General features: G+C 31.7%; 1 protein-coding gene and 1 long non-coding RNA gene across 3 annotated transcripts; one reads left to right on the forward strand and one right to left on the reverse strand.

Moving 5' to 3' along the window:
* The first annotated feature begins 11,251 nt into the window (after nucleotides 1-11,251).
* On the forward strand, nucleotides 11,252-15,684 carry LOC125423869 (uncharacterized). Its single transcript, XR_007242627.2, has 2 exons — nucleotides 11,252-14,016; nucleotides 14,163-15,684. It is a non-coding gene; the product is annotated as an uncharacterized LOC125423869 (long non-coding RNA).
* A 920-nt stretch (nucleotides 15,685-16,604) lies between these two features.
* On the reverse strand, nucleotides 16,605-18,266 carry LOC107425483 (non-functional NADPH-dependent codeinone reductase 2). Of its 2 annotated transcripts, none has more exons than XM_048479354.2 (4): nucleotides 17,914-18,266; nucleotides 17,525-17,768; nucleotides 17,252-17,431; nucleotides 16,605-17,126 (listed from the first exon to the last, which is right to left on the reverse strand). In XM_048479354.2, exons 1-4 carry the CDS (start codon nucleotides 18,189-18,191, stop codon nucleotides 16,905-16,907), a joined length of 924 nt encoding a protein of 307 aa, XP_048335311.2. In that variant the 5' UTR covers nucleotides 18,192-18,266; the 3' UTR covers nucleotides 16,605-16,904. The 2 variants fall into 2 exon arrangements, with proteins under 2 accessions (XP_048335311.2, XP_048335310.2); XM_048479353.2 differs by having other exon boundaries at nucleotides 17,860-18,264.
* Nucleotides 18,267-18,989: the final 723 nt, after the last annotated feature.

An 18,989-nucleotide genomic window follows, 5' to 3' on the forward strand; every position in this document is an offset into this window, starting at 1 on the left:
GCAAACAAATTCAAACTCCAAATTTCAACAAACCGACTTTTTTTTTTTATTCGGCTTTTCTTCTTTTTATTTTTATTTTTATTTTTTATCTACTCATAGAATATAAAAATAACTCCAGTAGCAAAAATTAACACCAAAAATTGCAATTCCAACACCAAAATTCCACCGAACCAGAGACCACACTCCAATAATAACAAATTGCATAATTTTTAGATTTTTATGCAATATGCTTTCAAAACTCTCCTTTTTTTTCTTTTTCTTTTTTTTGGATATATGAATGAAACTAATTAATATTAAAATAGGAATTAAAAATCAACAATAAATGAAATTAACAAGAACAATGATGAAAGACAACCAACAAACTAGGAAGCAAAAATACGGTAAAACAAGGAAACCTAATCTGACTAGGAATGCTTTTTTTTTTTTCCTTTTTTTAAATGCAGAACATGTAGGAGTATGAAACAACCTTAACCTAGTGTTAAAATTGTAGAATAACACAAAAACAAATAAAGCAAATAAAGATAGATCAAACATAAACAAAATTCGGCTTTGATACCAAATGATACGAACCTAGGTCGACTCGAGCCTAAACTCGTATTATATTAGCCCAGATCTCAATTAAGTTCAAGTTCTTATGGGAAACCCTTAACCCTAACCAATCTGTGATTAGAAACCTTGGTATAATGAAGACGCCACAATAGGTTATGGATACCCTATTGATAAGTCAAAACTAAAGCACACACTCTCTAATGGTGTTTTAGGTGTTCAAAAAGAACAAAGAGAATTCTATCTTACAAAATAATTTCTGAATATTATTAAAGATGTATTCTCCTTGAAAAATAAGCCCTTAAATAGGCTGTAAAAGAACAAAATAAAACCATAAAAAGACTAGTCAAAACCGGCCATGTATATTAGGAAACCTTGTTTGGCCAATTTTCACACTTCTTTCCTAATTCTAATTTTGATTAATTAATTCCTTTATTTTGAATTAGAAATTAATTAATTTACAATGAAAATAATAAAATAATAAATTTCCTAATTTGATTTTTCCAGCAAATAAATAAATATAAACCAAATAAAAGACTAATTTTCTAAAACAAAAAGTCAAAATCAAATTAGGAAACTAGTTGACTAATTTGCCCATTAAATTAACTTTGACCAATCTCCAGTTTGTTTGGGCTCTAAATCAGCTTCCATACGCCATGTAGGATGCCAAATATAATTAATAATGATTCCCACATGTCACCCCTTGATTGGAATAAGTCAAACTTGCTTGAACAAGAAGAAAAGTCAAAGTAAGCGGCTAAACATTACATTTTCGGCCAAATTGAGGTGTTGTCCGTACAAGCTGGTTTTAGGTGCTGTTGATTCTTCCTTGACATGATTCCATGACCTTTTGGTGATATCCATTGAATTCATGAAGTGTTGGATCCATTTTTTGCTGCCTGCAGTCCATATATGCACTAAAACAGCTACCTGGGTCCGTAACAGATTCCACCACTTGGATGCTTAAAATAGGCTTTTTATCTTCGGGTATTGACAAGCCCTTTTCAGGATTGCTTACTCCCTGTATAAAAGCAGCCAATTTTTCCTTAAATCTCTTGGCTTGAGCCCTAGTGATTGGCTCGGTCTTCATCCGTATCGTGTCAGCACCTTAGCGGGTTGTCGATCGTACGGGTTCAGGCGGGTTCTCATCAGAAGCATAGTAGTCAAAAGGATATGTATTAGAGATATTTACCATATGGGCCCAAAGAGATTGTTATGTGGGTAAGGAGATTCAAAAGAAGAATTTGCCAATGGACTTAAGTAGTGTGGAAGACTCACGAAGGCTTGCTACAAAGTGTCATGAAGAGCATAATGCAAGATGGGCATTAATTTGGAGATGCCTGATGGATACCTCATTCATAATGCATTCCATATGACTATTCTTAAGATGTTATTGGACCTATTCTTGCAATATTTCCAATTTTACCACTAGCAACTAAGACCACTATCATATTACCATAATCCAAATCCATCTTGGCTTCTCATATCATACAAAAGGTTGTCTTTATCACTAATTATCATTATTATCCTTCTATCTGCATTTATGTATTTGGTATATACATGAAGTGCAATAAAAATGTGAAACTGTAGTAAGTCGGAGGTGTGGGCAACATGAGTTTATAAAAGTACGTATTTCTTATACTAAGTAAGAAATCAAGAAAATTCGGGGCTATCCTAGGGTTCAGATAAGTTTGGAAAGAGTCACGACACATATAGAAAGTATTTATGACTTATTAATTATTACCTATATTTGTATTCCTACGCTATTATTACGAAGTTCGACAATTTTGTAGAAAAGAGTTTTCAAAATGAGTTTTCTATGTGGGGAATGCTTGGGGATATGCTGCTGAATGCAACCCTATTCACAAGCTTCTAGAACTAAGGAAGCTAGAGAAGAAGCGTAGGAAGTACGAGAACCTAGAGAGTTTGAGAGAATGAAAGTAACTTCTATTATTTGTAAAATTCTTGAATGTGTTATAGATGAAGGTCCAACCACTTTATATAGAGGATTTGTCACATATCATAAGTGTAACACCCGTCCCAAATCGCACCGGAATCCGTGCATGTTGACCGAGGTTGACCGTTGATCGAGCGGGTCAAAAGTTGACTTTTTGCTCCAGTTGGAATTTCCAGTTGACCAGGGTACCGTGGCGAAGTGCATGATGCCCCGAGTTTGTAGACTAGTAGCACGTCGAAAATGGAGCTACGGTTTGAAAGTTATGGGCAAAATAAGTTGAAATGCAAACAGCCCAAAAGGTGCCGGGAGTTGACTTTTTCTTGTGGTGTAATTTTTTTTTGACTCTTGTATGGTTGTAAAGTACTCATCGATACAAGTTCATAGACTAGCGGCACGCTTGAATCGGACGTTTGGTTAAAAAGTTATGGACATTTGAAATTTGCCGGATACCGTATTATTTTATTATATCTGGCTTAAGTGCACAGTGATGCCATGTGTCAGCTTCTGATTGGTCCACATGGCATGAACAGTGTCACACGGTGGCTTTTATTTAATAAAATTCTCGGGGAAGAGAGAGAGGGGAGAGAAAGAGAGAGAGAATCCGACCGGCCATCGGAGATTTTCAAATTTTCTGGCCGATCTACTGTACACGCACTGGCCAGAAAGATTCCCTTCCCCATTTCCGGCAAAACCTCAAAGTTTCACGGCGATTGGTCGCCGGACGCACCCGGATCGAGCGTTCGAAGATCGGCGACAACTTTTTCCCTCAACCGCCGGCCACCGCCGATTGGCCCATTTTCCGGCCACACGCACCAGCTAGCCATCACCACCTACTCAAGTCTGGCCGACCCACCAAATTTCACGGCCACCGGACCACCGACGCGTCGGGATCGGAGCGTTTTCCGGCGAGGGGCCGGAAATCTTCAAACCATGATTTCTCCGCCATCCGGCCTCCGTTTGCCTCACCGCCGGTCCTGTTGGATTGCTCTCCCCTCGATCTACAAATCTGCAAAAAATCACAGCCAACGGCCACCGCACGCGCCGCTGCCGGCGACGGTTGCCGGTGACCGCGGCGGCTCGCCGAAAGTTACTGCTCCGGCGAGTACCCAGTCCCACCGCCGGCTCCTGTCCACTATGTTCGATCTCCTGAACCCGAATCCGGCATCCGTTTCTGCCAATTCGCAACGGTTTGGGAGAATTGCGGAGCCGAAACCCGAAAAGCTTTCCGACGAGATTCCGACCCCGTCGGGTCCGATCACCGGAAAGTAAGACCGAATCCGTGACCCTCGTCACTCGAGCTTCGATTCGGTATATAACTCGTAACTTTTAGATATTGTTTGGTGTTCGCTCCCCGGGTACCCATTTGGGAATTATCCGAATAAAATATTAATATTTTTGGTTGGTACACTGTGGTTGTTTAGGTGCGCGTACGAGTGGTGGAGTTGATCCTGTGGAGGATCTTAGTTGATTTACGCGCTCAAGGTGAGTGACCCACCTTCAAAAATTATTTTGGACAATTAATTATGTTTAATTGGTATTTAAATTATGCTCATGTGGTATGATTTAATTATAATTGTACTGTGGTTTAATTTATTTATTATGCATGAGCAAAGTATGTTTCGGTATTAATTGCACGTGGTTTTAAGTAATATTTTTCGGACATAATTGGGTTAAATATTTTGCGAAAATATTTGTTTAAATTTATAAATTATGCCCGCGGTATTTTTATGGTTGCATCTCGTATTTCGAGAAAATTGTGGTTTGTTGTTATCGCTGGTTCGTACCGATGTGTTAAATAAAAATACGTGAGATGGTAAGTGTGAGAATTTAATATATTTCCCACGGTAATTTTGGAAAATGGTACGGTTGGTTATTAATGTTTATGTTTAGACGCACTCATACAGTATTGGTGTTCTGGTGTATGGACACGTGGTAGCGCGCAAGTATTATGTGGTTTAGCGCGCAGGTATTATTTCTCCCGTTGTTGCCATTGGACCGTGGGCAGGCAAGTTTGTTATTGGCCACAGCCGCCCCCCTCCTTGGCCGGGAGATGGTTTCAGCAGCAGTACTGTCGGGACGCCGAAGTGCCGTTTGCAAGTTTCTCTCTTTAACCCCCCCGCCAGTCGGTGCTCGGGACGCTGGGTATCAGAGGGCATCACCGGTATATGGTGTGGTGCGTCAGGTGTAATTTGCAAATAATGTTTTAAACCCCAAAGGCGTTAAAAAATTATTTACTATAATTTATTACCTTTTAATTATATATTGGGGTATGTATTTACTTATTTATTGTTTATCAAATGGTTTAATCCCTTAGTTTTCGGGAAGTACGTACATCGGGTTTTGTGAAAAGGTTTTAAAAAGGGAACATTTCAAATGGAGCGATTGGTGAGAGTTTTGAGGGAAATTATTATTTCCAACAGTTATTATTATTTATTTATTAATTGTTGGTATTTATTCAATTTCCTTAATTGTTATTATTATTATTTTATTATCATTAAAAGTGTTCAGTATTTAGGGTCACTCATTGAGATGATTAGCATCTCACGTTTTTAAGTTCCGTTCCCTTAGGTGCAAGTGGTGGTAGACGTTCTTCCGGAGCGAACCAAGTTTTCCGCTGCTGTTGTGTTTCGAGAAGTACTTCTGTACTCTTTCATTTCAGTGTATTATTTCTTTCATCCTTGTTGTATTTCTGTTGATTAGCACTTCTTAAAGCTCTGTATACTATTGGGACACTTATGTTTGATTTATGCGCTGGACTGTTGTTATTGTTGAGAAGTGCTGAAATTTATGGAACAACTTGTAGTTTTGTGGGAGGAATAAGGGGGTGATTATAGAAGTGTGTTTTCAGTGCAAGTAATTTATGGTAAGTCCATCCCTTAGGGGAGGTTCTGCCGGATTTTCCATTGGAGGGTCCGATAGGGTTTCCCTGGGATCAAGGCTTGTCTAGGGTTCCGGTGAGGAATTTTGGACGGGTTCTGACAATAAGGTTCTACATCATTCTCAATATGTACACTTGTCATTCATCTAACTAAGGTCTAGATTATACTAGGCTTATCTACAAGATATTTACAAAGAGTATTCTAGAATAGGTTTTATTCTATGCTAGTCTAGGACTCTTTGGAATTCTCTAGCATGTTCTGGAGTTCTCTTAAATTCTCATAAAGAGTGTAGAAACTTATAGACTTAGGGATTTGATTCCTTATGTGTGGTGTGCGACATTATGCTTGCTTACCATATTGCTAGGCAATAAGAAAGGTGACAGCTTAAGCTTCAACTGTAGTACTATACCAAAATTACGCAATGTTCTTTATGATATTTACTACTTCTCCATATATGAATCAATAGAATTCTAAATGTTGATGTTTACTATGTTCTTTTATCCTTTGCTACTTTCCTTTAGCATCTGATTGCCACCTTAATACATTGACTTACTCTGTTTTATACTTAAAAACATCTGATTTCCTTAGTTATAAAATGGCCACTATAAATTTAGCTAAGTTTTACTTATTCCAAATATAACTCAACAATTTTCCAGAAGATTTAGTCATACAAAATGAAGAAGTATATGTATCAAGTGGAAAATGTTGTGCTTATACAGAAATGCCAATTCTTTATGACATTCTCCAACCTTTTATTGTTCATGTTAAGGTTGGTCTAGATAAACCATGCAGTGTTCTTTGGATTGACAAAAAATCCTTCAGGAACATCCTTAAAATAAACCTATTAGAGAGGTATCAATTATTGAGGAATATTTTGGTGAGAGATTTTCAACAGGTAACATAACCTTTATAGTGTTTTGGTCTTGTTTGATTTATTGAAATCTTCAAATAGAAAAGTGGGATATATTTTCCTTTTCAAATGATAAATTAAATTATTATATTGTATCCAGAATTTGGTATTCTTTGAAATATGTTATAGAGACCATCCTATCCTCTACATTAGATGTTGAAGTCTCATATCATATATAAACTATATCTTATGGATGTGGATGTAAGTCATGCTTATTGATAAAAAAAATTCTTAGATTTTTGTTATTATTGATGAAATAATCAATGATTGAGTTAACTTTTCTAATTGAAAATGATGATGCAGTGAAGAGCAAAAAGTCACTAACAAGTATGGAAGGATAAATTTAATTCAGCATCAAGGAGACAAATTACAATTGGACTTAATTTTTGTATCATCTGTGAAATTCTAAGAGAAATAGACAATTTTAAGCTTACTAAAATTTCCTAGTGCAAGTTTATTAATATGCTTGTTTTGAAGAAAAAAATAAATTAATACCATCTCTTAGAATTTTGACAAAGAACTTGTGTTCATATTTTCATTGTTTTTGTACCTATGTTGTCACAGCAACAACAAATATTTTAGGTTGTAAAGCAAACTTTATGTACAAAGTAGTTTAACTTCCACCATAACCTTTCTCATTTCATTCAAGTGGAAAACAATCAATTTCCTTTTTTGTCGTTTGGATTGCAATTAGGAGCAACTCTAACATATAAATTATCATATATATATATATATATATGAACATAATTATTGAGTATTAGACATGTATTTTTTTTTATTTTTTCAATTATTACCAATTGCCTTACATCTAATAGAACAGGAGTTGATGCAAATAGATGTTCGAATCCTATCTTGTTCAAGCAATGATTTGGGAATGATCCATTTTGTGGAAGAACAATTATAAAATATATATATATATATATATATATGTCCTAATTTTTCATGAACAATTATATTCTTTATGTTTAGATGCATATCTAGTTGTTTAGATATTACATAGGAGTCATTAAAATCCATGGAAAATATCCAATGAAATCCAACATAGGAAGAATTCGAGGCCAAAAAGAAAAATGATTTAGACTTTATTGTTTTAAAGTGTAAATGAAAATAAATGCATCAATGAAAATGAGAAGGGTAAATCTTAATAAAATCAAAAAAACAGAAGATTTACCATTGTTTACAATTTCTCCTTTAGATGACTTCTTTATACCACAAATAAATCACCATGACACAATAAGAAATCCAATAATTGTTGTTGCATAGTCAAGGAACAAAATGGGCTATCAAACATTGAGAGAAATAAGAGACTAATGGGGTAAAGAAAGTGTGGAAAGTGGCCAAAATTAGCATGAAATATTTTCACCAATGATACCACCAGCATATTGCTTAACATATTGATTTTTAATATCTGTATTCGGATAAGTTTCATTAAAAAAAAAGTGCTTATAAGAAAAGAGAATTTCTTAAGGCTAGTAGGGATATCCATTTATTTAGAAGGCTTAAGGGGAGAAGCAAAAGAAGAGTAGAAAGAAAAGTATGTTTACAATTAGGAAGAGATTGATGCCTATTTTATTAGCTAGGCTCCCAAAAAAGTTATTCATACATAAAGAAAGAGGTTGAAATATAAGTCAAAAAGGAAGAAAAAGTGATAGGCATGTGCATCAATAATATATACTTTATCATTTTTTCAAAGGAAGATTATGAAACTTCCTAAACTTTTGATATTTCAAACATAAATGATATTTCTGAAATGATCTAAAATATTGGTGACAAAAATTAGAGTAGAGATAGAGTTTGTTCATGATCTTAGTAGCAAAAGGCACATTGAAAGCATAATGAAAGCATGGAAACCTTAAAGGGAAAAGAGATTGACTAGTCTTCACAAAGACTGTTGAATTTTCAATATGCTAAAGAGGTGAGCCTATTCATGGCTTTCTAACATCAATTACAATCTTGTCTTGGAATTCTAAGGGTTTGGATCACCTAGAAGTGGTGAATGTTCTAAAGGATTTATTAGGAAAATATAAACAAAATTTCGTGTCTTTATGCGAGAAAAATGGGGGTAGAAGACATTTGAGACATGTCTGTAGAAATCTAGGTTTTCTTAATGTAGAAATAAAAATAATTTTTTTGTTTTAGTAATTCTTTCTCTCAAGATCTTTTGTTTCACTTTTTTGAAAGGTTCTCCATTTAAAAATTATTTCACTAAATCCAACTTATATCCCAAATCAATATCATAAAACTGCTACTTAAATAGTATTAAAAATATTATAAACTAAATTGATTATGATATAAATATTGAGTATAAAAGAATATAAACATAATTTTATAAAATAATTATCAAATTTGCACTAAAACCATAAATGTCAAAAAACTAACATTGTATTAAAAAATATACATAATGTACCATATGATATACCTTTACGCTACCAAGTGATGCATGTCATCTGGGAATAGCACTGGACGGTAAAAGAAAATGAACGTGTGGGATAGGTTAGACCTTCAATGTCCTAAAAGCATCGTAGTAATAAAACCTGTGAGATGAACTTACCTCACAATCTTTAATGTACAAAAGGTATCATGGTACTAATAAACCTATGGGATGAATCCATCTCATAACCCTTAGCATACTACAGGTATCATGAGAAACGTGCACACTATAATGTAATACCGAATAGAGATACTAGTAATATATGGTACACTAATTAAAAATAAAATTACAATATTGTAAAACAATCTTTCACATATCATGCTTTTTCATTTTTTCAAACAATATTGTACCATAAGCACAATCTATATTTAAATAGCCATTTATTTAATCATTCCAAAAATTTTGAATCACCATTTTATGCTAAACAATAAATATCAACTGTAAATTGTATATCACCATAAACTATTTTTAAGTACTTAAAATATAAAACACTTAAACATGCTTAAAAATATATAATTTCTAATTTGATTTCTCAAAATTAATTTTTTTTCAAAAAAAAAAAAAACTAAAATATTGGTTTAATTCCCATGTAGCAATTGGATTTTTTTTTTTTTTTTCTTCTCCAAATTTGGATCACTACTCTCATGAATAGGGGGTGGGTGTGAGTGTGCCCACACACACATATGATTTACAAGTTTTTTTAATCCTATTGCTTTGCGTACATGGATGCTTGCTGAGCTGTGATAGAAAGTTGATAATTTTTAAAATTTTGGAATGCTTTTAGAAATATGTCTCTATATGTTGAAAAAAAATTTTAAAAAAAAAAAAGGAGAAGGAAAAATCTTGGAACAGTGATTGAGGAGCTCTTATAGGATTTTTGATAATTTGCTAGAACAATTTTTTTTTTGTCTTTTTCTACCCACTGATTAATACACATTAATTTCATTCTCTCTTTCATTCATGCAACAGGGAATAAAGCTAATGTGTACTAATCAACAGGTAGAAAAATGCAAAAAAAAATTGTCCTATACATATGGGGAGCAAACTATTGAAAATCCTATAATAGCTCTGCATTGACTTTTCCAAGATTTTTTCAATTTTTTTTTTCAATATATAGAGAAATATTTCTCAAACCATTCCAAAATTTTAAAGATTCTCAACTTATTATCACAACTCAGCAAGCATCTATATATGCAGAGCAAAAAGATTAAAAGAAGAAAAAGAAAAAGAAAAAACAACTATGAATCGCACGCACGCATGCATGTACACACACACACACACACACCCCCATTCATAAGAGTCAATCGGTGGTCAAAATTTTGGAGAAGAAAACAATTCAAGCTGCTACATTGGAGAAAAAAGGCCTAAAAGTTATAAAGTTTCAGCAAAGTTTTTACAAAAATTTAGTTCTTAATGAAAAAATAATTTCAAGAAATCAATATCCTACTTGAATATTCAATTTTGAGATAGCTAGCGAAGAAGAGGATTCAACTCTGCTACACCCTAAACCTCCAAAACATATAAAAGAAAGAATCATTGAATATATAAATTAATAATTAATTAAGCTGATAAAAGAATAAATAATATATATAAATATTTACTACGTAATAAGAAAATTTTAATTAAGAGCTTTTATTCCTTTCACTGTTATGCTTCTTGTACAGTAAACTTCTCTGTCGATTTTTTTATTTATTAATTAAGTCGTGATCAATTCATGATTGTTGATTTGATTACGCCTGCTTGATCTTTTACTTTATATATATATATATATATATATTATATAGTTAGTAAAATTATTTCACAAAAATAGTAAAAAAAAAATTAAAATTAATAAATATTTATTTATCGATAAATAAATAAATTATCCATTTATCAATAAATAAATAACTTTTTTAAATGAATTATTTTTTATAATCCTATAAATTTTCATTTCTACAAGTTTTAATGTACATGTCATTTTTTTCTTTTGATATTATGTACAAAATTATTGGTGGGATATATATTATATAATGTAGTCTTTTAGTTTTTATTTAATATTTCTTATTTCCTATTTTGTGTTTTTAAATTTGCTAATTTTTTGAAAATGTTTATATTAATAAAGTTTCCTTTTAAATACATTTAAATTGATAAAGTTAAGAATAAATTGCGCTCTAGAAGGAAATTGAGTATTCTAATAGCTTAATGTTAAGGGAATTGATTTGTAGGCAAATGATGACCAATTTGAAATACAATTATGTTGAGTTTAAAACATGATATGTGATATTTGATTAAATGGCGAGTTTTTAGCGGTTAAACCCACAGCTAATGTGGTGGGTCGTCTTAATAATATCTCCTAAATCAGAAATAATAAATTTTACGCACTCTCATTGTTTGAGGAAAACTGACAATTTTAAATGCCAAGAGCTCCTTGCGTACACGGCTTCAATTTCTCATATGCAACGATGTGCCGTTAAGCTCCGTGCCATATTTGAGCATGGCTTTCCATCGGCTTCTAAGGCTGCTTTGGATGCTTTTAGAGATTTGATCTATCAAATTCAGAAGTCAGTTTGACATTTAACTACTTTTTTTTTTTTGCTTACAAGACATTTAACTACTTATGATTGTATTTTTCAATTCTTTTCTATTTTCCATTCAAAATAAAAATAGTTTTCAGTTGTCGATGGACGTATATCTATATAAATATATTTTGTCAAGTTTCCAAACCAACTGTAAATGTTCTTCCTACAACAATAATATTTGAAATTTTTTAGTTAACAATACAAAAGAGAAACTTAGCCCGTTTTGCAAAACAGGTGAAAAATGGTCAAAAAGTGTGTTTGGTAACGTTTTTGAAATAGAAATTTAATACAATGGGATATAGGTAATCAAGTACCTTAAACTTTATCGAGGTTAACACATTGCATCTTAAATTTTTTTTTCTTGACATCAGGCATCTCAAACTTCCTTTTTGCTTGTACTGTTAGTTTTTCTGTTAAAAATACATAACGGTATGATCAGGTGCCTCGCACGTACTCATTAAATGATGATAAATTAGGTAATTTTACTATTCTCAATTTAAAAATTATGATTTTATTTGAGGAATTTTTTCATTGAAATCCATTCTCCTTCTTCTTCTTCTTCTTCTTCTTCCTTTCACATCCATGTTTGTTCTCTTTCATTCCTCATCTTTTTCACTCCCCACGTGCTCTTTCAAACCCAAAACCCCTTCTTTTTGTTTTTTTTCTTCTTCTTCCAATCTACCACTCTCAATAACACCAACAATCTCAAAGCCATGAGGAAATGAAGTTCTCTCTCTCTCTCTCTCCTCTTTTGTCTATGTCCTCTTTTTTTTATGTACTCTCTCTCTCTCTCTCTCTGTAACTCTCTTTGTCTCTTTCTCTCTCTAACTTTTTTTTCCCCTCAAATTTATTCCTCCACATTTCTTAAGTTCTAAACAGAGCCTAAAAATTATAAAATTACTTAATCTATCCTCATTTGATGAGCACATGTGGGGTACTTGATCATTCCGTTATGCATTTTTAACAGAAGAACCAACGGTGCAAGCAAAACGGAAGTTTGGGATACAAAATATCAGAAAAAAAAAATTTAAGGTGCAATGTATCAAACTCGACAAAGTTTGAGGTGCTCGGTTGCTAATATCCCTAAAACAATTGAAAGTATTTTTGAAAATATAGGTAAATTTAAAAAATATATATATATTTTACATGTATTTGAAAAATTTTAAAAACAAATATATTATAGAGAATATATTATATTTATCATTTTTAAATTTAAAAAATATTTATTTACATAAATATACTGCATTTAATATATATCATATATAAATATGGATAATCTTTACTGTATTCAATAATAACTTCTTCTTTTTTGTCAAATTGTATTTTAATACCTCTATTTTTATTGAACTTTTATTTAAGAGGTTCTAAAAACAATTTCGACAATTGTTATCTCTAGGAGTGATCCCCTTCAATTTATTTTTCCTTTTAAAAAACTTTAATAGCCTTATTTTTCTTTCTTATAATATTTACAGTGCTACTTTCATTTTTCAAAAAGGTTGTGTTAAGTTCATTTTTTATTAAATTAGTTTCCATAGAAAAGTTAGTTTATTTTCTTCTGGTTATTCATAATATTTAATTTGATGGGCTAGTTTTAATTTAGTTGACATATTTAATAATTAATTTATTATTTAAGTATTTTTATCTTTTGTTAATTTTATTTCTTCATTTCATTTTTTTTTTTAAGATTTTGTTAATTCTATAATTTTATTTTGCCTTAAAAAGCATGTTTATTTTCTATTAACAATTGTTTATGTGTTCTTATTTACGATAATAATTTAAACTTTAACAAAAAAATAATACTACAGGTATCAAATTTGTTTATTAAAATTTTGATAATCAATTATATATTAATTTTTTAATAATATTAAATTGATATTTTTTTATATTTATGGAAAGATAAAGCACTTAAAAAATACTAAATCATAAATATTAAAATTTTAATAAATAAATTTAATCAATTTAAATTTATCCTTTACAAAAAAGAATTTATAGTTTAAGTATATAGTCCCCCTTCCTGAAATCTTTTTTTTAAGATCCGACACCGTTTTCTATTACTGAAAACTATTCTGTCAAATAATATGATCATGTGATACTCAAGTGATCAATTAGTTATTTTATTTTTATTTTTCTTTTAATTTTTGGAATTGGTTTTAGGGGAAAAAATAAAAATAATAAAATAAAATAAAATAAAATAAGCACCGTTTCTTCTCAACTCCTTCTCCGTCTTCTTCTTCTCCACCGGTTGAATGTCGCCGTTCGAATCCAACTCCCTCAGAAAATTCGGTATTATCGAAGGCTATACGAACCCCACAACCACCGTTACTTTTGAGAGTGACATGCAAAAGCTTGTAGTAATCTTGTCGTCTTTCCCAGCCGTGCCCCAATTTCAGCAAAGCAAAGCGTGTTCAAGCAGACGAAGATAGCTTAGCAGATAGATGTTTCTTGTCTAAGGGAAGGATTCAATCGTCCAGTCCATAATGAGAGATTCAAGTGGTTTGAATATCTACATCTACGCCTGATGTGAACCCCAACCTAGTTTGAATGGGAATCCATCCTCAACTTTATTATTTTCAAATCTTGAAAGATTTATTTATTTATTTATTTATTTCAATTTACATTTTTCATGTTCTATTTTCACCTATATGCTGTTTGGATATGGAATTGGAATACTTCTTTTGCAATCTGAAGACCCTGCGAACATGCCCAAGAAAAACGAAATTAATCCATCATTCCAAGTAATTTTCAATCTCCTTTATTTTATACTTGAATTATTGATTTCTTTAATTGATCCTTTATCTATAAAGTTACTTTTTGAATTGATTCTTTATCCGTGCCCTGCTGCTGCTACTCTGCTCTGCCTCTGTCATCGAAATCAACGAAGAAGGAAGAAGACGGAGAAGGAGGAGGAGCAGATAAGAAGGTTTTGGTGTTTTTGATTTTTATTTTTTATTTTTTCCTCAAAACAATTCAAAAAAATTAGAAGAAAAATAAAAGAAAATCAAAATCAATTAATTGATACGCGAGTAGCACATGATCATCGTTTTAACGAAATCTGTGTGGTTTTCAGGAAATTGATAATAGAAACTAGCAATTGTCAAAAAAAAATTTATAGCCTCCTAAATCAAAAAAAAATATATATATATATATAAGATATCAAAAGTACATCTTGGATTTTTTTTTTTTCTATATCAATATATATTTGGATAATTGCACATTTTTACTTTCTAAAATCACTTTGATATTATTTTGGTTCAGAGGCTGCTCAATTTTTTTCTCAACGATGTCTCTTATTTTTAAAATCATTATAAATTGATCAAAATCTGTTAAAATTAATAAAAATAATAAAAATTGCACTTAAATATTTTGTATTTTTATTTGTATTTGCCCTATATATAAAAATTATTTGATCACCTTTTCTATAGGTTGTTACGTTTTTCTTTTTTCTTTTTGAATATTATAATATGTACATATTATTATTTAATTTTATATTTTGTAAAAGTATATTTCATATTATTATTTAGTTTCCCAACTACCCCTACTTCAAATTTATGATTTATATTCCTATATTTTTCATCCAATATAGAACTCATAGGACGGACACAAAAAAAAAAAAAAAAAAAAAAAACAAAACAAAAAACAAAAAACAAAAAAAACAAAAAAACAGAGAACCCCAAAATCAAATCCCTCGTACACTCTTCCAATTCCAGCTTTAAACCGCAAAATCATATATAAATGCTCTAGAATATTGGTTAATGTATGGAATCAAAAATTAGATTTAAAAAAAAAAAATTCAGTTTTTTCACCATCCAAACATATTTTACCTTGTTTTTCTCATCATCCAAACAAGTACACAATTTCTAAATCTTCATCATAAATCGAACATCAAACCCTCCCAAACACAAGATGCACAAACTTCTTACCTTCTTGCCCACTTTCAAAATCCATTTTCTACTATTTAAAATTTCTTTTAGATGTAAATGGAAACAAAAATCATGTATGCAAATAATTTTCTTCCTCATAATAGTGCAAATACGTAGTTATTGGATCCATGCCCTTTCCCTCACCACTGTTACTATTTTACCCTCTATCATCTTAATAGTCTTCTTCTAATTTTTAGAATCCTGGTTTAAAAAAAAAAAAAAAAAAAAATTGGAAACAAAGAAGAAAGGGAAATCCAGAAATGGAAGGAGAAGGAATGAGTTTGGGACTTGGGAAAAAACGAGATCCAAGAAGAAGAGAAGAAGAAACTAGAAAGAGGAAGAGGGACTATATAGTGACTATACAATAGCTGCAGTACAATAAAGATATTTTAACACATGCAACTGAACTGTGAGACAGAAATACTTGGCATTGATCATTGTATTAATATATAAAGATATCTATAGTTATCAACAGCTATCATATTATTTGTACATAAAACTATATCAAGGACTGATCTCATGCATCCTTTGAGAAGTGGATGATAATTGTTTCACAATATTTTTGAAACATAGTCAACTTACCCTTTTTTTGTAAATTTCAAATACTAAAATTGCTTTCTTATGTAATTAAAATATTTTTAAATCACACCTTGTATTTTTTCTTTTTGAATAACGTGCTACCTTACCCCTTCTTTGTAAATTTCAAATAATAAAATTGCTTTCATATAGAATTAAAATATTTTTAAATCACACCTTGTTTTTTTATTTTTGAATAACCTTACTAAAAAAAAATAATAATTAAACAAAACAATTTATTTTTTTGTACACCTTTCAACTTTTATCAAATTTGGTTTAGAAAAATGTTGAATACAAACCAAACAACTCCATCGAGTTCTAACAAAATATTTAAGGAAATGGACCAATTGAAGTTGTGCCAACGTTTGAAGAAAAATTGCTTTTAAATAAGTTGAAAAGGTAAATTAAAATTGACTGAAGAACAAAATTGCATTTAACAATTTTTCTAAATGACAAACAGTTCAAGATGGATAAATGCACAGTAATAAAATTGAGCAGCATTATTACCTAATACAAGAAAATCCACGGGACAGCAACTAAAGAAATCAACAACAGTGAGAAGCCATGCTCAAAACAAATATTAATTCTGCTAACTATTTTGACAGAAATTAAAAAGGGACCAACAGTTTGGTAAGTTTAAGGTGCAAATTGCCAGAAATTATTGTTTTGGGTGCCACGCAACCAATATCCCTAATATTTTATGAAACTATAGTATATTATGTGTTGGTTTACAAATTTAGACTAAGAAAACCGACCCTGCCATGGTTGATCCCACAATTCGGAGTGAATTTTGATGTAGTAACAAACGACAGAAAGCATACCAACAATAAAAAATTAAAAAAATATAATAAGAATAATAATTTTTGACAGAAAAAGTGTCACTTTCATAGTTCGGGACATGTACTGACCTTAGGTGTTGTATTTTATAGAGCAAGACAATTTTTCGCTTACAATATTATTCTTTTATCCATGCCCAAACAAACAAACAACACAAAACAAAACAAAAACACGTACGTCATAAAACCATACACAGAGTGATAAAATTTAAAAAAAAAAAAAAAAAATTTTGCAATACTTATGGATCACAACATATGTACCAAAGTTTAATTTTGTCTTTATTGAGTTAATCAAAGCTCTCCGTCCCATAATTCTTGAACAAACTTGGAATCAGCTCCCTTTCCACGAGAAAAACTGAGTATCAATTTCTTCTGTGGGAGTTGACTGATCTTATGGAGATCATCCTGTGTTAGCTCCCAATCAAAGATATCCAAGTTCTCATTCAACCTCTTCTTGTTGTAGCTCTTAAACACTAAAGTTGCTCCTTGCTCATATATCCATCTAAGACTAACCTGCCAAACCAAAAGTAACACAGCATCGTCTGTTAAACTTAATGTCACAATTAATTAGTTCTAATTACTAGGGAAATTTCAAGATTAAAAAAGAAGAACGAAAAATTAATGAAATTGTTAAGAACCTGAGCAACGGATTTGCCTCGGGCCAGCGCGATGTCCTTAAGAACTTGGTTGTCCATAACATCATTGGATCCCCATGGCGTGCCATTGGCTCCCAAGGGAGAGTAGGCAGTCACTATGATATTGTTGGCCTTGCAGAAATCAATGAGCTTTTTCTGTCGCCATATTGGGGTCATTTCCACCTAAAAACAATGTCATTTACTTAATTTTTTTACTTAAAAAACGTATAATTTAATTTCCATAAAATGAAGATGAAAAGAAAAATGAACTCTCACTTGATTCACAGACGGTGGGATTTTAGCAAAGGAGAGCAAGTTTTGAAGCTTCTTGATGGTGAAATTGCTGACTCCAATGGACTTCGACAGCCCCAGTCTCTGGCTTTCCTCCATGGCTGCCCAAACAGACTTGTAGTCCATTGGCATAATATCCTCCTCTTTTATGGGAAATTTTCCTTTTCCTGGTTCGGCACTAATTGGCCAGTGAATAAGATAGAGGTCTAGGTACTCCAGCTGAAGATTCCTGCAATCCAAACAGAAACTCAGAGTCAATAGTTCCCCAAAGCTTTGAAAGAAAGATAGCTTTGAAATGCAAATGTATTTTTATATTTTACTGAAGGGATTTCTGAAGAGCAGGGATAACAAGGTGGGGATGAGCATCATTGCACCAGAGCTTGGTAGTGATAAAGAGCTCATCCCGAGAACCCACAAGGCCAAGTTTAAGAGCTTCTGCTATGGCTTCCCCAAGTCCCTGTTCAGACCCATATACGAAAGCTGTATCAAAGTGGCGGTAGCCGAGCTTGATGGCCTCCAAGACTGCAGATTTCAAAAGGGTCGAGCCTGTGCTATCGGAAGCCGTGCCAAAGCCGAGAACCGGCATGCTACGGTGGCCAACAGAGGAGCTCAGAACCAATTTTGGGATACTCTCACACCCTGCAGCAGCCATTTTGTATTGCTGAGAATATGGAATTGTTTTAGACGTTTGTGATTAATGTTGGTAGAGGATATCGTTAGCGAATTGGTGAAATTTATGCCAAATTGTAGAATTTTCCACGGCCTAAATGTCTAGGTAGAAAGATCTTGCTTGCGTCATTGCATAGCACACCGATTGAGATCTTTTTTATATTGTACGTTTATTGATTTTTTGTTAGCAAAGTTCTAGATGGTGTAGGAATTTGTGAGTAAAAATTATAAATATTATTTATTTATTTGGTTGCCATAATAGTTAAAATACTAGAGTTTTATTTTAAAATAAATAAAATAATAAAAACAATGTTCAAATGAAAGAAAACATTTCCAGAGTGAAAATATGGATGTTATTGGAAACGTAACAACTTCTAAAGCTTTTTATATTTTGAAGAATTCGGTTTCTTTATATAGATATAATCTTTCCTATAATAACTAATATATTTCTATGACTGAAAATAACAACAGAAAGAAATATTCGTAATTTTTTTTTTCTACATCATTTATTCATAAAATAGAGAAAAAGAAAAACACAAAGTTATTCGGTGTTTTTGAAAATTTGAAGTGTTACTCTTCTCATAAAATAGTCATTGTATATGAGGAGATATTCATCATCTATCAATCCGTTGAGCACACAAAAATTATTTTAAAGCCAAAGAATCAAATTCTTACCTCGATTAACAAGTTTTTCTATAATCTTCTTCCTATATATGTATATTTGATGTTTATATATTTAACAGTAGAAACTCATATATAGGATAACAATCTCAAGACAATT

The sequence above is a fragment of the Ziziphus jujuba genome, chromosome 7 (assembly GCF_031755915.1).
Source record: "Ziziphus jujuba cultivar Dongzao chromosome 7, ASM3175591v1".
In the NCBI taxonomy this organism is placed as follows: domain Eukaryota; kingdom Viridiplantae; phylum Streptophyta; class Magnoliopsida; order Rosales; family Rhamnaceae; genus Ziziphus; species Ziziphus jujuba.